Consider the following 25410-nt stretch of genomic DNA (forward strand, 5'->3'; position numbering starts at 1 on the left):
GGGGGAGGACTGGGTGATCTCCAGAGGTCCCTTCCACCCCCAACCATTCTGTGAATCTCTTGAAGGCACTGAGATATTCTCAGCATTGCTTCTCTGCCCTGCCTCAGAACAGAGGAACAGTCTTCAAAGTGAAACAACTCCAGGAAAAAGCACAGCCTTAAAACTACTTTAGCTGTGGGGAAAGAACAGCATCATATTTGTGACCCCTTCCCAAGCATGGGGGGCAATTCTTCTCCCCACAATACTTCTCAAGTGTTTCCTTCTGTCCTGCAGGATCTGGCAGCATTGCTGCAGCCCACAGCAGGTAATTTCCATCAGCAAACCCGAGCAGAGCTGTGCTGTGGTTTCCCTCCAGTGGCACAAGCACTCAGCTGCAGCTTTCCTGGCAGAGACCTTCCCAGCAGAGCTGGCACTGAGCTACCCACCAAGAAACAACATTGCACTGCCCACTGCTCCCAGCCTCACTCCAAATATTCTTCTGGTCATTTTTACAACACACCTGTATTTACATAACATTTTTCTGTCATTTCCCCCACTTACATCTGAAACATCTAGAGCTTTATCTGCATTACTTTTGCTTTGCTGCACTGAATAGATACATGGCCAGAAGGTAACATTCATCCACAAATTTTAACATGATAATATATAATAGCCCAGAACTACATGAATTCCTGCCTAAGCCTTTGTTATTTTAATAGTTAATGAAGTACAGAAGTTCCATTTCACTGCCAGCAACACTGAGACTTTAAGCAACACTGAGCTTGAATTCTACAACCAGGGGAAATAGGAAACTTTGTTAAAATGCAGCTCACTTTTCAATTTTATTAAGAATAACATTTCATTAACATAAAATTTTCCAAATTCCATTGATATGAAAATCACCTACAGGCTACAGTTTTTCCACTTGCTCCTACCAGGGCCATTAGGACTCAATATCCAATGTTTTTATACCTGGTGGTTTTTTTAAATTCCTTTTTTTTAAATCTAACCAAACCAAATTTAGACAAAATAGTTTTATTTTACAGTCTAATTTACAGCAGCTGCAGAAGATTTAAAATGGATACAATTTTTTAGGTTAACCACTTATACACACTACTCACAGAGAGTGGGAGTATTAAGGAGTTTTTTTTTAACCCATCTAACTTGATTAATTTAAAAGTTTTAAATAATTTAGCTCCTTCTTTTTCTTGGAAGGCAAATTAGGTAACACAGGCAGATGGAAATACCAGCACTGAGTGAAGAATAAAGCCTCTTCAGAAGCATGTTCCAAAAAATCCCAGCGTGGTGGATGATGGAATCAGGCTTTGGGGTGCACAGCAGATGAGAGGGAGCTTCTGCTCACCATCCCCCAGAGGAGTTTGTAAAAAAGGCTCCTTTCAGTATCTTCTGCTGCTGGAGACAATGGGGTGCCAAACCCCAAACAGTGACTGCAAATCACCTCTTCCAGGAACATCCCTGGGGTGGGGATGGGAGTCTGACCTCCTCAGCCAGCTCAGTTCCATTGTGGGAGCATTCCTGGGGTTTTTCCACAACCTGAAGGGCCAAAAAAAAGGATAGATGCCTCCAGGATAGAAAATTTCAGCCTAAGAGTGGCCACAGGAGAATTCAGAGTATAAAATAAGTAAAAAAGTGGCTTTCTTAGTTCTAACAGAGGATTATATTCAGCTTTGTCTCCTGCAGTCAGATCTTTCAGAGCTGATCACCTTGGTTAGAAAACAATCCAGGCTGGTGCTCAGCTCATACTCCAGAGACAAAGATCCCAGGGATTTAAAGGAACCTCCATCCTGCTCCTGCTCAGCAAGAGCCAGAGCACAGCCACTGCCTGCTGCTGGCACAAAGGGCTTCCTGCCCTTTCTGTGGCTAGGATCAGGACCAGAAGAAAACTTGGAGTAATCTTTTCTTCTTTACATCACTGCAGCACTTGGGGCACCTCTTCACCACCTGTAGAAATCAAGAAACAAAACACACAGAGGATGCATTTATTGTGGAGGAGGTGCCATAAATGGAGGGAGTTTTCATATAGGCAGTGACAGGATAAGGGGCAATGGTTTTAAACTGAAATAGGGAAACATTAGATTAAATTTTAGGAATAAATTCTTTACTCAGAGAGTGCTGACAGGCTCTGGCACAGGTTTCCCAGAGCAGCTGTGGCTGTCCCAGCCCTGGAAGTGTTCAAGGCCAGATTGGATGGAGCCTGGGGCAGCCTGGTCTAGTGGAAGGTTTTCCTGCCCATGGCAGGGGGTGGGACAAGATAAACTTTAATGTCCCTTCCAACCAAACCAGTCTGTGAATCTCTGATATTAAATATCTCTACAACATTTTGTTCAGCATTAACTACAAGCCACAGCAGCTGCTGTCAGTCCCTGAGATACCATCCTGTGTTTGCAACCTCACTGTTACCATGCAGCCAATTATTTATTTGGTAGTAATAATAAGGAGAGGAGGCTTTGTGACACCATGCAAAGTGGCACCAGACTTTACAGCACTTGTCCCATCTGGAAGACTGAAATACAGGAACAAGGAAAGAGCAAGAGCTCTTGTGAAGTACAGCTGCACTTGTGGGAAAAATCCTGCCAAGTGGCTGACGAGTTCCCTGAATTCCTGCTTCCTCTTGCACAGATGACAAGGAAATGTCTCCTGGGCATAGCCAGACACGGATGACACACATAGTCATTACCAAGAGTTTTGTAGGGGAACCAAGTACACTTATTTCTTCATAGCACCCCACACCTTTCTCGTTAGCAGCACGAGACACAAAGGCATGAGAGGCATCATTTCTTCTCCATTCAGGTTTCAGTTTGCTTCTTCACTAATCATCTTTTTAAAGTCCTTTGACTTGCAGATGAATCCCAACTGTTCTTCTCAGAGCTTGCAAATTACTGGTAAAACTGAATTGGTCTGTTTATTTCAAAAGGGAGACAGTAAATTGTTTTCTAAACAAAAAAAAAAATTTGGGAAAAGATTGCCAGCTCAGGAGGTCTAAAAAATGGTCAGCTACATCAGTGGCACTGCACAGCCTTCCCTGCAGTGTGGAAACTCATCATTAGAATCACAGAGTGGTTTGGGTTGGAAGGGACAGTAAAGCTCATCTCATTCCAATCCCCTGCAATGGGCAGGGACACCTTCCACTGTCCCAGGCTGCTCCAAGCCCCATCCAGCCTGGCCTTGGACACTGCCAGGGATCCAGGGGCAGCCCCAGCTTCTCTGGGCACCCTGTGCCAGGGGCTCCCCACCCTCACAGGGAAGAATCCCTGCCCAATATCCCATCTAACTCTGGTAGTGGGGAGCCATTGCAAGAAAAGGTGCAGACTGCAAAGCAGGCTCAGGCAGTAGGATTTTGGTTCTGGAGATATGAACTGAAGTATCATAAATGGAAGAGGAAAAATCACTTTATCTCCCAACAGCCAGTTCTTTGCCACAGGTAATTTTAAATGTAACATTTAATTGTGAAATATCAATTATTTGCCCATATTACAGATAGTCTAAACGAGAATAACTCAGTCTTCCTGGAAGACCTACATGAATAAATGATGCATTTAAACACTGGGAAGCAGCAACAGAACTTCTGGAGACAAAACCACATCCCAAAGCAGCATATCTTGGTCCAATCTCTGTGTGGCTTTCCCTAACTGAATCACCAGCTCCAGTGCTAATCCCCAAAATCTCCCTCTAGCTGCAGGGAATTCTAGCTACTCTGCTCCTCCAAAACCTCCTAAAAGCTTCCAAATTATTCACCACCTCTCCCCACCACTCTTTTGCTAAAGTAACAAATTGAACAAAATCAATTTGCAAATCCTATGCTGTGAATGATGCTCTGAGTCACTTCCTCGGTGGGACAATATGCACCAAGGGGCTTTTGAGCTGAAAAAACAGTGAGTAAGTTATTAGTAAAGAAAACCAGGAGTTCTAAATGCAGCCCTGTCAGAGGTGACAGCCCAATCCCATCTGAAGAGTTCAGGGTTTGGACGTGGTTGCTCATTTCCTGCTGGTAAAGGTGCCCCTCTCCCAACACATGGATGGGGTTGACTGTCCAACCCCCCAGGGCATGAGTGAGAATGGGGATGGATGTGGCAGGACATGGCTCCTCTGGGTTTGGTTTCAGGGAAACACAGGATAATCTTTCCTGTTTGCAATCCTGTGCTTCCTCTCAGCTGCATGAGCAGCTCTGCCTCATCACTGGAGAAGCATCTCTGCATCAGCCCAAGTCATAGCCTAAACTACAAGGGGATAGGGGAGGTTTGGACAACAGGAAGAATTTCTCCCTGGAAAGGATTAGCAAAGCACTGAAACAGGCTGCCCAGGGGAGTGTGGAGTCACCATCCCTGGGAGTGTTCAAAAACCACGTGGCTGTGGCACCTTGGGATGTGGTTGTAAGAACACAGTGGTGCTGCTGGGTTGATGGCTGGACTTGATTGTTTTTAAGGTCTCTTCCAACACAAATGATCCTATGACTCTGTATTTGACTTTTCATTAACCAAACAACACCTGAATCACATCATGAGCCACTTAATACTCTTGCACACCGAGAACATTAATCACTACACAGTGATTATATCTGTCAGAAGTAAGATTATTCAGGTAAGTAGCAAATATGGAAATCATTGCCAGCAAATGACCCATGACTCATTTCCTCAAACATGGTTTTGCATGGGATATTGAAATAGAAGAGAAAGAACCCTTCCAGTTGGAAGGGACCTGCAGTGATCCCATAGTGCACATGTTGACCTCTTCAGGGCTGAACAGAAGTTATGGCATTGTGATATAAAAGAGCATTAGGGCTTCTCTAGGAAGCCTCTTCCAGTGTTTGTCCACTCTCTTGGTACATAAATGTCTCCCAATATCCAGTCCAAACCTCACTGATAAAAGCTTTGGACAGCTCCCATGAACTCTGGCATCAAATCCCAGTGAGAAGAGCTCAGCACCTCCTCAGGAAGCTGCAGAGATCCACCAGCTCACCCCTCAGCCTCCTTTCTCTGAACCAGACAAGCCCAGAGTCCTCAGTCACCCCTCCCTTCCCCTCCTCTGGACACTCTCAAGTACCTGAATCTGAAACAGAATCTAATCTGGCAGGACAGACTGTTTTACTCTCTGGTTCGAGAAATGCACAATCAGATAAAGGAGTGATTAAACAAGAATTAGGCTGACCAAGTTCATTATCTATGAGCTATAAAAACACACATTAACTTGAGGATTAAGAAGAAATCCAGACCAAGAAATGACCAATTTCAAGACACAAACCAGAAGAGGACAGTACAATTGCTCAATACAACAATTACAATTTTGTGGATTGTTAAACTGATGAAACAAGTTCCATCTTACTGGTAAAAGGAGTAAAATTTTTCCCCCTTTATAAGGTCAATATTTATTAACTGAGATAATATAACCATGCTGAAATGCTTGCCTAACCGAAAAAACTCCCCAGGGACCTCATTCGGTCCTTAATGAACTCAAGTCTCAAATGGCAAAGATTATGAACACATGCTAAAAAAATGTAAAATTTTTGTCATGACTTTGTTGGAGCCCTTTCTGCAGTGAAGGATATTGCCTGTTAGATATTCATCCCCTTTACAGTTCAGTACAAAAGGAAAATTTACATATTTCGCAGTAAATTTGACTGTCCCATCTGCAGCAAACATGAGATGCCTTTCTTTGATTTTCTTGTACTTTCTTACATATGTTCTTTATAACCCAATACTTTTGGATTTTAACATTTTTTAAGAAATATGACAGAGCAGACTGAGAAGGAAATTTAGTTGAACAGCTATTCTGAATTCACTCTAGGAGATGTGCCTGAGACATGAGTCTGGACATTATGGAATGAATCCAGAGGAGGCTGTTGGGTTAATCATAGGGCTGGAGCAGCTCTGCTCTGGAGCCAGGCAGAAACAGCTGGGGGTGTTCAGGCTGGAGAAGAAAAGACTGTGGGGAGACCTCAGAGCCCCTTCCAGTGCCTAAAGGGACTCAGAGAGAGATGGAGAGGGGCTTTGGACAAGGGCATGGAGTGACAGGACAAGGGGGAACAGCCTTAAAGGAGAGCAGGGTTAGAGGGGGTATTGGGAAGAAATTCTTCCCTGTGAGGGTGGGGAGCCCCTGGCACAGGGTGCCCAGAGAAGCTGTGGCTGCCCCTGGATCCCTGAAGTGTTCATGGGCTTGGAGCACCCTGGGATAGTGGAAGGTGGCCCTGCCCACGGCAGGGGATTGGAACAAGATGAGCTTTAAGGTCCCTCCCAACCCAAACCACCCTGATCCTATGCTTATTCTATTTTCCTCTAAGACCAACTCTATCTTGGGTGTTATATTTTATCTGGATATCAGTCCAATTTTTGCTATGCTTAGCTGACAATTCAATGTCTTTTTCCTTAGACAAAGGCCCTTCTCTTGAAATAACTGATTATTTTGTACTTGCTTATAGCTTGACAAGCTGAAGAACTTTCTCTTCCTTTTGTACTGTTTTTGGATATTCCTGAGCTCCAAAGATCAGCAGCCTTCTCATCACATATGAATGTTTAGAAACCCCTCAAGTCTTGAATTATTCTGGTTTCAAAAGTCTTTTAAGACATGGCTGCTGAATTAATTGTTGGTTTTCCCAACCCAGACACCCTGGGACCAGCTGCATCCTCCTACCCAAAGAATTTCAACCACCAATTTACACAGCTGGGGAAACCAACAAACAGGATGACACAGGACATCTTCGAGCAGGAATTAAGAATCACAGATTTACAGAATCATTTGGTTGGGAAAGACCCAAAAGGTTACAGAGTCCAATGGTTGACCCAGTACTGCCAAGTCCACCTCTCAACTATGTCCTTAAATGCCACATCTACACATCATAAACCCATCCAAAGATGACTCAACCACTTCCCTGGGTAGCCTGTTCCTTGTTTGTCTTGTTCTCATCATAGAGCTTTACATTAGGATTTTGATGGGGAAAATTATGAAACTGAGAAAGAAAAAAAAATTAAAATAAATATGAAAACATTTTAAAGCCATAGTTTTTCAAGTTGACTCCACAGCTTGTTGCCTTTGTAGTTTTAGACCAGAAAACACGTGGAGGCAACTCTGAAAGATGCAAAGGTGTAAAACCCCCAACTCAGGGCAGAGATCTGCCTCCAACTACATTGCAAAAAATGGGAAACAATGGATCAAGTGGTAAATCTTCCATTGGGCATTCTTTCTGGAAACAGGAATTCCGATTCCAGGCTTGTTCACGTCATTCTCCTGAAAAGCACAAAATTCCACAGCAGTTTTAGGAAAAACCAAACCCATAAACAGGAGAACCTTTAAGAACTGCTTCCAGCAGGTTTTGCAGCAAGTGAAGTCACATAATGGGCATTTAAAAGGCACATCATCCTCGGATTTGCAGTTAGAGCAGTGGAATCTTCCTAGAACAGAAGGGAGGGTGAGGAGAGGGGAAGAGAGAAAGAGAGGGAGGAAATGACTAAATTCCTGTAATCACCTGCAAAATTCTCCTGTCTCCTTCCAGTGCAGTCCAGAAAACAATGATCATGAGTGTAATGAACCACCTCAACAGTGTCCTGCCACGTTATTTCTTTCAAGTGACCTCACAGTCTCTTGGTGCTTCAGATCCCAGTAGGAACTCGGGTTACATCCTTCCTTTACAAGGAAGTTGTCAAGAAAAAAAATCCCTGAAGTTCTCAGGAAACTACTACGGCATTGTGATGAAGACAATAAAGCACTTTAAGAGCACATGCAAGGTACAGCAAGTACAGATTCTACTCAGCAAACCACACCAAATACACTGCACCTGAGCAAATACAGGCAGGAACCAGTGGTTTCATGCACCATCAGTCCAAGTCTCATTTCTGATTTATCTTTATTCCCAAGTATTAGAAAATTGCATCCCAAACCTCTCCTGTACCTACCACACTCTGGTTCCATCTCTACAGGACAGATGGGCACAACTCCAGGGTCTGTGGGTGCTCTCACATTATTGGTTTCTTTGGACACTTCAGTCTTTGGCAACTGAAGTTCACTTTTCTGGCTAAAGCAGAAGGAGGAAATCTTACTCTGAATTTTTTCTGGGGCCCCACTCTTAGAAGGGGCTGCGTCTGGGGAGAAAAAGAGAAAGAACAAACCGGTTTATAAACCTGTATCATGCAGAACAAACACTAACTCTGCAAAACACAGTCAGCAGTAAATTCACCCAGCTGTCATTGTATAAGAAGAAAAACAAATTTGAAGAACTAGTTTTTATGCCATACTATTTGGCAACAGAAGTTTCTGATAGATACTAACACATTCAATATTACTGAAAGAGATCCTTTATATTTTAACAGCTCTATGGAAACTCTTCCTAGAGAATGGGCTTTGATCCACTCCTGCTCCCATCCCACTTGGACGTCAAAATTCCGCCTTTACCCTTAACACACTTCACAATTTAAACATGGCAGAACTATAACTAATTTCTTTCTTATTTCCTTGCACTTCCCCATCTCATGTTACTGTTTATCTTACTCCTGTTTGAGTGTGGTTTTTTTAACCCAGTGTAGAGATAACCAATGGCTTTGATTCTCCTTGACCTCAGGCAGGGAGGCCCCAGCCCAGGGCAGTGGGGAGTGAGAGGACAAGGGCAAATGGCCTTAAACTAAAGGAGAGCAAGTTTAGATTAGAGATCAGGGAGAAATTCTTCCCTTTGAGGGTGGTGAGGTCCTGGCACAGGTTGCCCAGAGAAGCTGTGGCTGCCCTATGTCTGGAAGTGTCCAAGACCAGGTTGGACAGGGCTTGGAGCAGCCTGAGACTGTGGAAGGTGTCCCTGTCCATGGCAGGGGTGGAACTGGATGATCTTTAAGGTCCCTTCTCAAGTCAGTCTGTGATTCTATGACTCTAAGGCTGTTGAGCCCTACCTCTCATAATAATAAATAAAATTCTAAACTTCTGACAGCTGTTCATTCCCTACCTTGTACATGGCTGATTCTTTTTGTGCAGCTCTCCAAGCTCTGGGGTTTCACTTGACTTTGCTCCAGTTGTTGCAGTTCCTTCTCTCCATCACCACAGACCATTCCAGTCAAATCCTTACACAGCTCTCTGAACTGCTCTTTGTGGTGAGGACGCACAAACATGTAAAACCCTGGCCAAAAGAAAACAGTGTCAAATGCATAGGAAAATCATTGTCTGACCATGGAAGACTCCCCTCTTTTGAGAGGCAGAAATTCTTTGGAAGTTGAGCAATATCAGTCAGATTCCTCAGAGTATCTTCAGCTTGGTGGAACACTTGATGCTTTTGTGAATTTTATAATTGCAGGGTTTTCCTTGCCAGAAGGCAGATGAGTATTTAAAATTGAAAATAATCTCAATTTACCTTGAAATTCTTCTATTCTTTACAGCTCAGAATGAACACCCACCCCAGCACTTCACCTGATGAGTGATCAAAAAACATCAGGTATGCACACAATACCCAGATTGACTCTCAGGAAGGAAATTTCCTGTTACTGTTTGGTAGACAAGGATGCACAACACACGTACAGAAATTCTAAAAAACCCCAATTATGATTTATTGCCAAGCACAGACAATTCTGCCTCAAAGTCCTCTGAGATCAAAACATTTGCTCAGTAGTCAGTGACTGACAGAGTGCTCAGGGGAGGTTATGACTCACAGCACCACACAGCTCATCTTCCTCCCACTCTCCACTTTGTCAAGACTAATCTAACTAGTTAACACACCACAAAAAAGGGATTCTCTCACAAGCTGCAGACTATGGTAACCTGTTCAAGGCCAGTGGAGTGTCTATTGTTATCTGCTAAAGATAACAAATGAAGTCCATCAGCCCTTCCCAGCATACACAGAATGCATCATTTCCAGCAGAACAGTCACCCCAGAGACATTGGAGAAGGTGGAACTTAGGAATCACATCACACAAGAGATCACCATTGAGGCAGTCGGAACCAGCATGTAATGCCTCCTCTTCTTCTTTTAAACAATTAAGTTCAATTTCAAATTTTAAAAACCTGTAGCTCCCTAAACCCTTCCAACACTAAACCCATGAAAGTAAAATAAAACAAACCACTTGTGAGAAAATAAATTATGACCCAGTTCCAGAAATGCTTTCAGCTGAAGCTCTGTAGAAGAATAGTAAATAAAAAGCCTGACTGCTTATCCTGAAACCTGGAAGTGATTTAAGAACTTAGCACCAGTATAGCAATTCACTGGTCATGGGAATAAAATTGTGTCAGTTCAATAGTCAGCACTGTTCTTTCTAAAGAGCAATTGTAGTAATTGAGGAAAAAGACAGTCATGGAAGCATCTGACTGGTTAGCTGGGATGGAGGTTAGGATTGGAATTACTGCACAATTTCTATCTGAACAGAGATAACATTCTATAACCTTGACATTTTTTGCTCTCTGAATGGCATTCATTGAACACTTTTTGTTCCTGCTGCTCCACTGATCTGGCTAGCTAAACCAAAAGGTGAGCTCTCACATGAGATCACAGAACCCACACTTCCCTTTCAAATAAGTAAGAGTTATTTTAAAACAAACTCTTACTTTGTAGGAGATGAAAGTCCTGTGGCCTCTCCGTGGTCAGGGCTGCTATCACCGACACCATGGCATCGTAATTATCCGTCTTCTTGTAAGCCAGCAGAGCCTCATAGAACTGGCTGTAGCTGCTTTTATCCAAAGCTCTCTGCACATCACTGAGATAGGCAGTCCTGAGGGCCTGGTGATGCTCTCTCCTGGAGGCTGGAGCCTTTTCAGCCTCCTTCCTTGGAACTGCACTGGCATTCTGCCCTGAGAGACAAAGAAGGCGTGAGCAGGGCTTGAGGAACAGAGACAAACAGGTCACTCCATCATATCCACTGTGGCATGGCCAGACCTGCTCCTGGAAATGGTAATGGAGCAAAATTATTCTGGGGATCACTTTTAGCATCTCCTGGAGCTCCTCGATGATTTAAAATGGAGAAATGTGTCAGGTCACTAGGGAATGAAGAAAAGGGGCATGGAGGTCAGCAGTAAATCAGGTTTTGTGGTCCACTGAAAGAGCAAAAACATCTTAAATGTTAACCAACTCTGCTGGTCTGAAATGGGCAATTTTAAAGTACAGATTTCTCAACCCCTAACAACAAAAACAGACAAGGGGTGGGGGGTGTGTTTCCCAACTGGAAAACAATGTCCAAAAACACTATCTAACCTGAAACAACACCCAGGAGAACACAAGAGCAATGTAGGAGGTCTGCAAAAGGTAGGAGCAGCTCAGAATATCCTGCTAAATGCCAACTGAACTTTATTTACAATATAATTCTCTGATTTCTGGTATGTTTTAGAGAAAAGGTTCTTGTTTGCATATCACAGGCATGCAATATATGAATGTAGGATATGATAAGAAACTGATTTAAGTTAACCTGCCATATCTCTTGGTATCTGGGTCTTCAAAAGTCCTTTATTGGATGATAAGGATAATTAGGTTTCAAAACACAGGCTCCATTCAATTTGCTAGAATGGAAAAAACTTGGGTGTGAATTTTATAACCAGTATTTATTGCATATCCTAGAGCTTTCTTGTATTTCCACAGAAGCATTCTCTTCTTAAGGAGTGAGGCACAGAAATAACACATCCATTTACTCCTATTATTTTCTCAATTACATTTTGTTGAAACAAGTTTCTGAGAAACCGTTCTAATGGTTTCAGGACAAGATAGTTACTAAAGACTCTGCTTTATTCAAATTTTCTCAAAATACAAAAGCAAATGGGAAAACAAATAAAAAGTAACAATATGGCTTCACATACAAAAAGCATTTAAAGCTTTCCAGGAAACTGGCTTGTTTTTTTTAAATAAAGGATTAGCATTGGACTATTCTTTGTCCACTAAAGACGACCTCTAAGCTGTCCAATGATCCTACTCATTTCCTTGTGAGAAACACAAAAAAATCCCAGCTGTTCTCTGGAAAACCCATAATTAAATAAGTGAGCCCATGAGTTTGAAGATAAATACTGGACAGAGTGAGATTAGAGGGATGCATACAGAGATTATATTCACTACTCTCTGTTTCTGCAGAAAAAACAGGCTGTTCACAAAGGGAGTGTACACATGATATCAAGAACAAAATGAAACAGTTTCTTCATACCTGAATTCATACTGATGTAATCTTAACTCACACTCCTTAACTGGCTCCCTTTCACAGACCCTGAACAAACAGGAAGCCCAGCAGACCTGTGCTCAGCCCCCACTTTTCCCAGCTCAGTCTCTACTACAAATGCCTGGCTTCAGCTGGATCCACATGCATTTAATTTATTGACTTTCGTGTTTTGTTTTTGCACAATCCTTGCTGAAAACTCCCACCTACAGGGAGTGAGCCACTGTGCTAGGTGAGCATGAAGAACATTGATTTGCCCCAGAAAAACTTCCAGTCAGTGATGAAACAGAATAGAGTAGAATAGAACAGACCCAGAATAGACTGGGTTTTTATTAAACATGGAGAGTACCTGCACTATTCAGTCCTGTTGCCAAGTGGGATCCTCCTTGGTTCAGGTGGAGCCCAGTGTTCAGCTGAGCACACGAGGCCTTGGAGAATGTACTTTTCTGCTGGCTTTGTTTTTCTTCTGTTAAATGAAACCAGGCCATTAGCAGTGAATTTAGGGAAGCATGAACATGGAATGGTGCATTTCAAAGTGTGCCATCCTGTGCTGAAAATATCTGAGCAACCCAGAGAAGCTGTGGCTGCCCCATCTCTGAAGTGTCCAAGGCCAGGCTGGACAGGACTTGGAGCAGCCTGGGACAGTGGAAGGCGTCCCTGTCCATGGCAAGGGGGTGGAACTGGATGAGTTTTAAGGTCCCTTTCAACCCAAACCAGTCTAGGATTTCACAAAGATTTATTTCTTTGATGATGAGCTAACACCCCACTTTTTCAGAACTTTACTGCTCCAAGATTTCACAGATTTCTCAAGTTCTGTGAGGACAAAATCATTCTCTACTCACAATTCTGGTGGCACTATGTGGGCAGCAAAGAAGACACAACAACAACACAAGGTTGTTTAATTCCCCAGACTAAATGATTTAAGGAGATCAGTAAAATGCCCTTTTGAAACAAAATGACATCACTATCAGCTCTGCAGTAACCAATGTTCAGGCACCTGCACAGCTCAAGGGGAGGCAAGAGGAAAATGGAGAGCAGAGACTTAGCTCAGCATTGATTAAATTGAACTTCCTTGCATTTCAGACACATCCTGCTCTACAACTGGGTGAACATTTGTCCTTTAAATGACCCAACTGAACCAAGCTCCTCACCCATTTTCTTGGCCAGGATCTCCCTCTCCTCCCGTGGGAGGCTGTGCTCAGGTTTGTAGCCACAGCCCATTCCAGTCAGATTGCAGCACGCTTCATCAAACTGCTTTTTGTGCTGGGGTCGAACAAACTGGTAAAAATCTTGCATCAGAGAGACGGAAAAGAGTGGAAAAAATAAATAAAGAAAAAAGTCAATCCACAATTGATTTAATAAATAATATATTGTATTATATTTGGTGGCAATAAATGCTCCCGAAATCTACAATAGCGGAACTTCAACGTTAGATAAAAAGGTGCAACTAAATAAATTAAAATTTAAATTTTTTATCTAATATTTATACAATAACCACACTTACAAATTACACAAAGGTCAGCTATTATGCAAACATTGAGCAACATTATCACCAGCAGGTAAAAACTCATTTTTTCACTGTAAATATGAAGCAACTCACCTGTCAGTGAGACAGCCCTTGAGGTGCCTCACAAACCATGAGAGCCAAGTAACTGCCAGGCTGATACTTTAAATAACTGATGAACTGTTAACTTCACACCTCATGTTACTTCCTCACCACAAAATGCTGGCCAACCAGAACTCTAAATATCAAATCAACTTTAGGTTTCAGGTACCTGACAGTTTTCAAAACTAGACTTAGACCTTGATTTGAAATATTTTCTTATTTGTGTAGATCATAGCAAATTGCAAAACTAAGTTACTGAGCTTCCCATTCTTTAACCTTAGAATTTCCCTGAAACAATTTACCAGATCTGAAACTATGCATTTATTATTTCAGTTGATGAAAAAGTCACAGAAAAATCTGTCCATTTGTTCCCAAGCTGAGAGGGAAATGGAAAATTACACAGAAAATACTGTTAAACTAGAAGAAATCTCAGTAATCAGTTACTGTCAGTACAGTTGTTAAAAGGCAATTAAAAAACAGCTAATGCAGTAACTATCCACATTTGCTCAGATCCTTTGTTTGATATTCATAATTATTTAAACAGAAAAATTCTCTGTATATTCTGAATATTTACTGCTTTAGCAGTAAGCCCTTACGAAGGCATGTCTCCAACTCGCACAACCATGCTCTTATCTCCTAAATTACCAGGAATAAGTCACTGTACTTTTAGACAAGATTTAAAATAACACAAACTTCCAAGGAATATGATTTTCTTCAAGTTAAGATGTAAGCTGAAACATGATATTTAGATTAATGAGATTCTTCTGCGTTATCTGGGGATATAAAGTGGTGAATCATCCTAATTGAGCTGCACTTCACATGTAAAACACTTCTAAACAGCCTTGGGTACTGCAGAAGACAAAAGTCACTTCTACAAATACACCAGGGATATACAAACACCGCGACGTACCTCGCAGCAAGACGTGCTTTTTTTCATCCTCTAAGAAGAGGGAGCTCATTTGGGACAGCATGGCATGGAAGTCATCTGTCTTCTTGTACTGCTGCAGGGCCTTGGAGAAGAGCTCGTAGTTCTGCTGGCTCAGGGTGTCCTTCACCGTGGCGATGTAAAACGTGGCTCGCGCCTTCTTGGGCTCTGCTGGCTCTGCTCTCCGCTCCTGCTGCAAGGCAGGAAAGGCTCCTCAGCACAAAGCAACACTTGAGGAGTTCCTTTCAGGTGGATGCACTATGCTTATAATTCAAGCAGCACATAGGATAATGGAAGGAATCATGGAAGAGCTGAGGTAGGAAAAGTGCTCTAAGATCATCCAGTCCAAGGGCCCACCCAGCAGCACCACTGTGCTCACCACTAAACCATGAATGTTTTCACTTAACAGGTTGAAATTATGGCAGTCGCCCCCATAATCCACATATTATTCACCTTCCCCACCGGCAAAACAGACAGCTTCAGGGAAAAATTCCTAGAGAAGCAGCCAAATATCATTGCACAATTCTATTCTTAGGAGAATTTACTCTAAAGCTGGAGGCTGAGCTGACTCATCATGACATCAGATAGCAACAAACTGCAAACACAACCTTCGCCATGAACCTGTTCTCCTCCTTCTCTTCTCTGTTATTACCAGCCTCAGGATCAGTTTCGTTTGCCAGGTGCTTGGCAGATTGACAGACAGGGAACATCCAGTTAGGACAGCACCTTGGACAACTACTGGCACTCACATCAGGGAATTCTCCTGAATTTGTTGGGACTTAAGCAATTAGCTGCATAATGAGTTAACTGGGTTTGGAGACAGGGCAAAAGAATAATGCACAGCTGCAGAGTTAACACACAACCATGACCCTCAGTGGGGGAGGATGTGATCCCTTACCCCAAACTGGTCAGTTAAACCATTTGAGGCTCTACCAGAGCAGCTGAACTTGCTGATCATTGTAAGTCCCTGCAACTGAACTATTTCATTTTTATCAAAAAGAATGAAACCACCCACAAAGCAACCAGTGTCAGAAAACAATTTTCACCTACCACCCCTATGTGAACCTGTGCTTAATTTGGTCTGGGATGTCTGGATTTGGGAAAGAGTTTTCATATGTGCACTGGAGAATATTTACAATTTGGAAAAAAACCCACTTGTTCTGGCATCAGTCATCTGTCTGCCTGGAAATTTCCAATTCAAATTAAAGCAATTTACAGAGCAGAGGGATGGCACAGGGAAATACATACTGTATTGCTGACTAGCTTTATTTTCTTCCTTCCTCCTTTCTGCTCATCTGTTAATCTCTTCTCATACTGAAGGGAAAGTGTGGACAGACGATGTGCCTGTGAAAAGAAAGTAAGGTACAAAAAATGCTTTTCAGAGTTATGCCCATTTAATTTAGGTATTTCCAGCAGTAGAACTTGGTAACCCAGTTTGTTACAATGATTTAGTGTGACTTGTTTCACTTCCTTGAATGGTGTCACAGAGCCTGGGCACATACCTGTTTCTAGAGGGTAGAAATTTACTGGCCAACTCACAGAGACCAAACCAGAAGAAATTAAAGACAAAGTTGGTCTTGAGGGTACATAGTTCTGACTAAGCAAAGCTGGACTCACAGCCCTGTTTGAGGGCAGCCTGAGAATGTACACAGATCTGCGTGTAACTGGTGATTCACAGTGTCCTTCACTTTCCTGCCTGGAACCGCCTGTACATAAGGGAATGAAGAATTGGAATACACACCAAATATAAACCAAATATTTATGACACATGCAGTAAGTCAGAGAAATTATCAAAACCATCTTAATCCTGTGCTATGTAAAGGCAGCACCTTGAAAAGCATGATTCAGCAGAAATAAGACTTCCTAGAGAAAAGGTGTTACACCCAAAGAAATCTGATTACGGGCAATGATTATTATTTATCTAGATTGAGAAATTATTACTTGCATTGTGAATTTTTAGGTGACAAAGCAAATTCTTTCAGAATGAGAGCAGCCAAACTTTCATTACTTAGGGAGCAAGAGTATGGTGTAACTTTGATAAAAGGAAAAAATGTTAACTATGCTGGATAGTGAACACAGAAAATGACACCAACCCCATCCTCAGTCCAAATCCAGTGCTGGACTCAGAGTGAAAGCTGACTGAGAGCCACTGCTATCTCAGGACTACACTCACCACACTGCTGGGGCCAGGTCACCAATTTGGGAGCGGCACAAGATGACCCCAGGGCTTTCCACAAGGAGCAATGCCAGATACGCAAATGGGAAGTGGACCTGAGTGACTGCCAAGCCGTTGGTCTATCAGCTCATCTGACACCAGGAAATGCTGGGCTCTGCCAAAAGCACTGCAGCTGTGTTAGGAATATTCTGTAGCTGAGTTACCAAGTCCCTGGAAACATGCCAGGCTTTCCAAAGAACAGGTTTTGGTGTCAGTGTCATGGCCACTCAATGGGTGACAGAGCCCATTTCCCACTTGCCTGTACACAAGTTAAATATTTGCTGCCTTTGGTACATTCCCTGTTTTGTACGTGCCTCCATTCATGTCCTTGGGCCTACTCAGATATTCCCCAGATACTCCCACATTTACACATTTTACCTCAGGCATTCTTCCCCTAAAGGAAGTGCTTAAGAATGCTGCAATAGGTATTGCAATTTCTAATCCAAAAGCCCTCTCTCATCCTTTTTTGAATTCAATATCTGATCTCATACCAAGTTCTGACACACACTCCTTCACCCAGAACAAATTGTGTATTTACAAAGCTCTTTTCTGAGAGCTCCTTGCTCCACAGAAAGTGTGGCTAACTTCCAGGAATCGTCCCGGTCAGCAGCCTTGGAGCACAGAACAAGCACATATCTGTTTATCTTCTACTTGAAACCCTTGGATTAATTTAGTTATGAGAATTTGCAGTTACTGATTACAGTGAGCTTCTCTTGATGTCAAAACCATTTTGCTTTAGAGCCTGCAATTTTTACTCATAAGGAAGGATTTTGCTATTACCTTTTCCTCTCCTGGCAAATCAGTTTCCTCCTCTGCATCTTCACTGCTCTTCTCACTGCGTTCCAAGGCATCCAAGAGCCCAACACATTTTCTTCGGGGTGAGACAAACTCTTGCTCATACTCCACACACAGGCTGGGTGCTCCATCTCCATTTACTGCCAACACAGCAGACAAATTAATATCCCACATTCTCTCCTGCAGTTTCTTTAATTTAGTGATAGCTGCCTTACAAAGCAATCTATAAATATGTGTTGGTGAATTAAATGATCTTCCACCTCTTGCAGAAGTGCATTATATAAAAAGACTGCTTTTAAACATCCAAAATTGCTCAAGCATTTGTTACCACAACCTGACAGATTGCTCTCAAACTTTTCCTTAAGTGATGGTGACATTTAACCCCAAAATGGCTTAGGATCAATGGGGAAAAGCCCTACTGCAGCAGCTCTCTCAATTATTTTAGATTTATGGATTTTCCCAAAACTGAGTTGCAGAGTTTTTTAAGAGATTTTAATACAAAACATGATTTATTATTTTTAAAGAGAGCAAATTTTCTTAAAGCCTACAATTCTTATAGTATCAATACCCACAAGACACAGTCACCAAGGTCCCAAATTACATTTTCTCACTAATCAGAATCCAGGTTTCAAATATAAGAATTCTGACCTGTAAGTAGGCTTAAATTAATATCAGCTTGCTATTTCTGTACAGCATTACCTTCAAAATGTATTTCCACTACTTTGAAATTACAACAACAGTCAGTTACTAAGAAAAGTCATTATTTTGAGAAGAATGAAAGTTTATTATGATCACTATGACTACAGGGGAGTCTGATGTTACAACTGATGTAATGTAACTGAAAATCTCTATTAAACAGGAAATGCAGCTTCTTCCCTTCACCTCCAGTCACACATTCCAGCCCATCCTTTTAGATGGATCTACAGCCAAATGTATGGAAGGTAAATAAACTGGTTTAGCAAAGCCCAGCTGTTCACTCTGCAACTGCACAAAAGATGGAGTAAAATCAAAGGAAGGAGCAAAAAGGGCAGTTAGAAACAGAGGGGAAAAAAAGTGTGGTTAAAGTAATCCCTTTTAACAACCAGTAATCACACTGCTCTTACCAATAAGTAAGGCTTTATATAAAAAAAGCTGTTGTAAAGCTTTATAAAGCCTTACCTATCAGTAACAATAGGCTTAAATGTAATGTGAACTCACCCTCACACTCATAACTGATAAGAACCACAGCTTTAAACAAACTTCACTGTTCTGTTCCAAACCAGCAACCAGTCTAGAGTGCTGAAAGAATATCTGACATGAGAAATGCTTTATTCTTTGAGATTAGCTACCCACAAAATTTTAAATATTGTTTTGTTCCCATGTCTCTCTTGTCTTCTTAGACAGATTACTAAGCAAGAGTCATCTATACAACAGGATGGAAGGAGGACATATGGAAGCCAGTGCTAGGCAGAACGAGACTTGCAGTTTTTATTTTCCAAACTATCTGTGATACTTCACCAAAAATTCCTCCCCTTTTGTGGGACACTTGTCAGACCCATCTACCTCTTTTCTCTGCAATTGCAACTGTTTTCCCCCATTTTCTAATGCTTAACTATGTCCCTTCTGACCAGACTTTTACATCAGTCTTTGAGCTCTCCCTGCTTTCTCTCCCATTTCAGTTTTTAGCCTCTTGATCCTCCTTTTTGTGGTCCACCTTGAAACAAAAAGGTGTAACTGTGAGGACCCAAACATTACCTTTCCTTTTCCTCTTCAAACTTGGAACATGGTCATCCAGGTTTTTAGCTTTTTGCAGGGAGAGGATTTGCTCAGATGAAGTTGATGGTGTTGCACTGCTTTCACTTAGGGAACCAGTACGTCCAGGAGGGCACTGAGGCAGGGGTGGGGGCATCTGCAAGCAGTTTACAAAGTGTTACAACAGGCAAAGGCCACTTTTCCACTCCATCTATGACCAAAAATCTCAGCAACAATCCAAAGACATCTCCTTTTCCCCAAATAACCTTTGGTAGCAAGACTGTTACACACCCTGGGCTTTTGAATAAAGGATCACACAGTTCACAAGTGACACAGCTGAAGTGTAGTAAGCAGGTTTAACTCCAAGTGACCTGGTACCAGAAGAAGGATCATGACCTGCTAAAGAACATTCACTTCCTAATGCTGTCCCTGCAACAGTTTCTTTTGACAAAGCACATCCATGTTATGGTTTTGATTTACCATTAAACTCTCACGATCGAAAAGATCCTCAAGTCCTGTAGCATCATCCATCTGTAACTAATTAGTCTGAACAACTTGTATTTGGCCAAAGCATTTTCCAGGAAGTTGTCCAAGTCTGTATATGAAATTTTAAGTGCTTATTTTAATCTTAACCTCCATTTTGTTGAAACCAAAAAATTCTGGCTTTCAGCCCGTTTCTTGTATGACTTTCTCCAGAGAATTAGGAAGCCTTTTTACAATATCACTTTTTAAATTAAGGAACTACTACAGCTTCCTGATGCCAATGGGGAAGCTGTTTTAGTAAAGATGACCCAGTCATGAACTGTAATAATAACTGATGATTTCTATTATTCTTTATTACTAGTCAGCTGCAATTTAAATTTTGGGGTATGATTCTTCCACACACATAACCTCTCCCTGAGACAGAAAGCTTCTGGATGCCAATATCAGCTCCAGGATTTGCGTACCAGGTAATAAATACACATTTATTTAGGAGGAAGTGGAAGAGGAAGTTATTTTTGTGATCTAACCTAATGAGCTGTCCATCCTAAGAACAACATCCTGTCCCAGACCACTCTTGCAGAAAAATGAGGTATACCTCCTTTCCAGTAAATGTTCCAGTGTCTAGAAATGACAAGTGTCTCTGTGTTGGCTTGTGAGAAGAGAGCTGGACTCAGTGATCCTTATATGTCCCTTCCAATATGAGATCATCTGTGATTCATCCACATCTCTCACCTAGCTTAGCATTCCCAGTTTCCAACACTATTCAAGAAAGTTATTTATTTTGTGGTTTTTTTTAAAGACACTTACAATTTCTTGAGCAACACGGAAGAAGAGGGAGACGCTTCTGACCGCGTGTCCGAAGTTGTCATAAACGTTCACGTAGGGACGGACCCAGGAAGGCAGCTTGCCTCTGACATCACAAGTTGTGAACCTGGGCAGGATGGGAAAACCTGAGAATTACTTGCCAGGTTGGGCTAAATTCATTAAACAAACCCTAGGTCACCATCCAAAAGGACAAGAGAGGAGCAGCAACACAAAGACATAACAGTGCAGTAAATAGCATGGGGTGATGCCTTCACTCGGGAGAAAAGGCCTTTGCTGATTCCATGTACTCTCAGTTGAACTCCTGTTGCCTATAATATCCAGATTCTACTAATTAGCATTACAGGAATGGATATTAATGCTGTATAATGTTAATATAGGATATGACTATGAATAGTATTGTTTCAGTAATATAATCTGTCCTCATTTCCATTCTTCTTCTTTCAAAACACTGTAGTGCTGCTGATGGCCATCTCAAATGAAAGATGGAGAAAATGCAAGACCACAAGTTGTAGTCACATAATTTCCTGTGGTATTACAAACATGAATTCCAAAAATTGGTTTATTTTCCATTAAAACCATTAACCTCCTTCTGCAGCTCCAAAACTACACAGCTGGGGAGCAGAAGATAACAATCCAGTTACTTTCTTGAAGGAGGGCAATATTTATATAACTTACATATATATATATATGCACACACTTATATTATATTAATTTTATTATTATGAACTGTAGCCTTTTCCAAACAGCAACATCAGCACATTGGCATTCAAAATACCAACACCTACACTGGGATATAAATCTGTTGATGTTGTTGATATCCCATCCCTGGAAGTGCTCAAGGCCAGGTTGGACGGGGCTTGGGGCAACCTGCTCTGGAGGAAGGTGTGCCTGCCCTAGGCAAGGGGGATGGAGATGGAGATTGGAGATGAGCTTTAAGGTTCCATCCAACCCAAAATATAGTGGGATTCAGTGAGGCAGGGTTTACCTGTGGTCACACAGGAAGATGGCCCCATAGTCCTGGCGGTGCCTGATGACGCGGCCGATGGCCTGGTTGACAGCCCGGGACGCCTGCTGGCTGTACCACTCACGCCCAGACAGATACTGCAAGAGGTAAGAGGAAGAATTAACTTCATTTACCAGGTAAAATGGATTCTCTGTGCCATACAGTCACTATTTCTTTACAGTCACAGAATAGATGTTGGATAGTATCAACTAGGTGTACTGACAAATCTCGAAGATTTGAGGAAAACCAACACAGGTGGACTCAAAAGTCACACCTGATTTACAGAGCACAGAAAACTCAAGTTCCAATGCCCAGCTGGAAAGGCTATTTCCTATATGGTGCACTCAAAGCCTTGGCAGTACAAAAGACTCACCATATTCTTTAGAACCTGCAGAACGGACTAAATTGCAACATCATTCATTCTTGTGCCTGAAGTAATAGAAAACCAAACCCAAACACCCCTACACACACCACCACACTTCCAAAACAATAATTCCCACACCAGCACAGGCCATTCTTCCTGCCCATGCTCTCTCTGGATGAAATATATCCCTCAGAATGAGAGATGGTTAACAAACCAAGATTTTGATTTAAAATTTAATTACGTCTTCTTTTGGGGTCTATGTTTAAGACTGTGACAGAATTTGGAATCCTCAACACTACTAAAAATAGGTGGTTGTATTTGTGACAAATTCCCAGGCTGTTTGAATTTTTGATATTCATGGTCCCACAAGACTGAGAGGACAACAAAACCCAAAAGGACAAGAGGGAGAACCAATGACACAAATATGCAAACAGCCACGAGTGAGAAGTTGCCCGGCATTACCTGTGCACCTGCACCACTTCTCCTCATCTCATCCAGGAACTGCATCTTTAAAATGACTCTGGGTTCCATACGAGGGGGAAATGGAAGCCCAGTAATGATGACTCCTCTTCCATTTATGTCTGCAAAGTCCAAGCCTTCACTGGCCTGCAGGGACAGAGTTTTCCTTCATCAACAGGGTTTGAAGTGACATTTCAGTAGCTGCTGGCCCTTTTTCTCCATTCAACTAATTCCCTGGTCGGTAGTTTATCAATAGTTTCAATGAATGGTTTCAACTAGTTTTCTTTTTCTTTTATTCCCAGGAGTTTAAACTTGGCTTTTCCCTCTGCCAAAAAACAGCTCAGCCAACCCTGTTACTGGCTGTCCTGTTCCTGGATAAGAACAGCTGTATTGAGAATATGTCAACACCTTTGTTTAAACATTCCAGAACCCTGAGTTGTTAACAAGACATAACACAGTAAACCTTCTCTGACAGTACAAATTATCAGAATCATTTCAAAGCAACAACAGAGAGCCATCAGATTCACCAGACCATAGTGCCATGTCCAGCAGCTGTGCTGTGGACATGCCATCAAGTATTTGTCACTCATGTCCCCTGTACACACTCATAATACTGGCAAATCACTTTGTGAAATGAATAAAGTTGAACAGACTGAAAAAAATTAAGGGAAAAAAAAAGTGCCATTCTGTTTTTCAGCTGAATCAGTTTTCCAAATCTCAGCAAGGAGACTTGAGAGAGCCATGTCTTTTCTTCCTTCTAACAGCCTCTTTGGAGACTGGGACCAAAGTTTCAAAAGAATTGGATCTTCTCCTGGTATACAGTAAACAGCATTTCTAATAGTAATTTCACAAATATTTCCACTGACAAACATAGGTCTATTTACCAGCACTGGAAGATGCAAAGGAAAAGCCATCAAAGGTGTCCAGAGAACATGAATAAAGCAAGTGTTTTAAAGCTAAGCATTATGTTTGGTTTGCAGCAGTGTTGTTTTAACTTGTTTCATTACAGTTCTCCAGAACAGTTGTTCTCATCTAATGGGTTATGTTTTCAGTGAGCAGCCAACATGAAATGCAGGTGTGATGCTCATCCCCTTCAGAGAAATCAAAATGTGTTGTCCCTTTAATAAAAACAGGAGTGAATCATACAGAAATGTTACCTAATTTTGAAAAAGCTTCAAAGCACTTGTTTCTTTCCCACATATAATTACAGTCAACAGAAATTTACTGAAATCCAAAATGAAGGGTTTTTTTCTATCAACTGGATAATCTGATCTCAGATGAAACAAATTCTCATTGCATTACCTTGCCCCGACACACTGCCAGAAATGCAGCTCCATTGGACTTAGGACAGGTGACTTTATCATAGTAGGCATCAATAACCTGAAATATAAACAAGTTTAAGAGGAAGAATGGTATTATCCTGTACTAATTAAATTTGACTTGTACACTAAGATCTAAACTGTGATTAATTTGCTTTAGTATAATTATCTTTACTTTTTACTAATTGCAAACATGAGAAGTCCTTTTCTCAGCAAAATCTTTATATCATTCTGAAATCTAGAACACATCTGGGTAAGCATAAAAAAATTCAGATATTTTTGAGGAGAAGATGGATCATCCTGTGTTCCTGCAGGTCATTAAGTAAACTAGACAAACAGGAAAACAAATCTCAGATATTAATTATTCTGAGAAGCAAATAAAATGGCTATAAATAAACAGGATGACACTGCACAATTCTTTAATATCCAAAGCAGGATAAGCTGGGAGGAAAAGTCACAAATGCTGACTACTGAAGGGACAGCTTTCCACCAAGTGATTACTCAGCACTTGTCTATGTTAGCTGCTGTTACATCACCAGATTTAAATGAAGACTGAAGCCTGCATGGCCAGACAGGAGAGGAAAGGAAGGATGCACAGGAAAACTACACTTCAAAGGAGCACTCAGAGTTTTACTTTCATCCTAGGCCAAAAACTCAGATGTTTCACACCCAAACACACCTTAGAGAAGATCATTAATGATAGAAGCAGTTTCTGAAAATGAGAGAGTTACGTAATGCAAATAACCAACCTCTGAAAAGCTTCCTTTGTTCCTGGGTTCCACAAACATCGGCTTCACCTCTTCTATTCTTTTGGCAAAATCGTGCTCCTGTTAGAAAGAGAAGGAGCAGGTCAGAAACGCCAAGTGAGCTCACATCACAAGAACAGAACACTCAAATGGTCACCACACTTCCCCAGCACAGCCTGTTCCTCTCTTGCCAAACACAGCAAGAGATGGAAGCAGAAACATGCGACCCCCTAAGAGCACTAACAGGAATTCCTTGCATCTGGTGCAGCTCAGACATGATGGGAGAGCTCCAGCACTCACCTCCCAGTCCCACTCCACAGCATGAAACCTCTGCCTCTGCCTTTTCAAGGAGCATTTAAACCAGATCTGTTCTAGCAAATCTCACCAGGGACATTTAACTCTAGAGTACAGAAGTGCCAGAAGTTATAACTGCAATGGTCACAAATTAAAAATAAAGGAGAAATGCTCATATTGGGATTTTTTCCCCCAAGTGTTGAAACAGAGACCAATTCTAATTCAGAGGTTTAATAAAGAAAGGTCTGGTGAACTAAATAAAATGTGACATGAGATGGAATAATACATTAACATTCTTTTGGGTTTTTCTACAGCACTGTACTTCAGTATATTGTGATCAAAACAGAAGAAGCCTTACCTGAGATTTTGCATACCAGATTTTATAATTTACTTAATAACCAAGAATTTTTCATAGAATCCCAGAATGTTTTGGATTTGAAGGGACCTTAATAATCATCTAGTTCCAACCCCCTGCCCTGAGCAACGTCATCTTCCACTAGAAGGTTTCTAATTAACATTCAACAGAAGGTTGAATGGAGTAACTACAAGTTGTCTG

At 41.7% G+C, this 25410-nt stretch overlaps 1 protein-coding gene across 6 annotated transcripts in view; it reads right to left on the bottom strand.

The window, feature by feature from the left end:
- RTEL1 (regulator of telomere elongation helicase 1) overlaps positions 1-25410 on the bottom strand; it is a 46611-nt gene continuing 21201 nt past the window's right edge. For 3 of the 6 annotated variants that reach the window (XM_033075321.1, XM_033075322.1, XM_033075319.1), the window contains 15 exons: positions 24564-24641; positions 23798-23875; positions 22499-22642; positions 21655-21770; positions 20652-20775; positions 19365-19518; positions 17616-17770; positions 15869-15964; positions 14606-14813; positions 13241-13378; positions 12439-12555; positions 10504-10746; positions 8918-9088; positions 7884-8069; positions 6177-7382 (listed from right to left, as the gene is read on the bottom strand). In XM_033075321.1, coding sequence (XP_032931212.1) covers positions 7114-7382; positions 7884-8069; positions 8918-9088; positions 10504-10746; positions 12439-12555; positions 13241-13378; positions 14606-14813; positions 15869-15964; positions 17616-17770; positions 19365-19518; positions 20652-20775; positions 21655-21770; positions 22499-22642; positions 23798-23875; positions 24564-24641 — 2277 coding nt within the window. In that variant the 3' untranslated portion in view covers positions 6177-7113. Of the gene's footprint in view, positions 1942-6176; positions 7383-7883; positions 8070-8917; positions 9089-10503; positions 10747-12438; positions 12556-13240; positions 13379-14605; positions 14814-15868; positions 15965-17615; positions 17771-19364; positions 19519-20651; positions 20776-21654; positions 21771-22498; positions 22643-23797; positions 23876-24563; positions 24642-25410 lie in introns of those variants that run through there. The other 3 variants (XM_033075325.1, XM_033075320.1, XM_033075324.2) reach the window with 3 other exon arrangements.

Source organism: Catharus ustulatus, chromosome 17, assembly GCF_009819885.2.
Source record: "Catharus ustulatus isolate bCatUst1 chromosome 17, bCatUst1.pri.v2, whole genome shotgun sequence".
Classification (NCBI taxonomy): domain Eukaryota; kingdom Metazoa; phylum Chordata; class Aves; order Passeriformes; family Turdidae; genus Catharus; species Catharus ustulatus.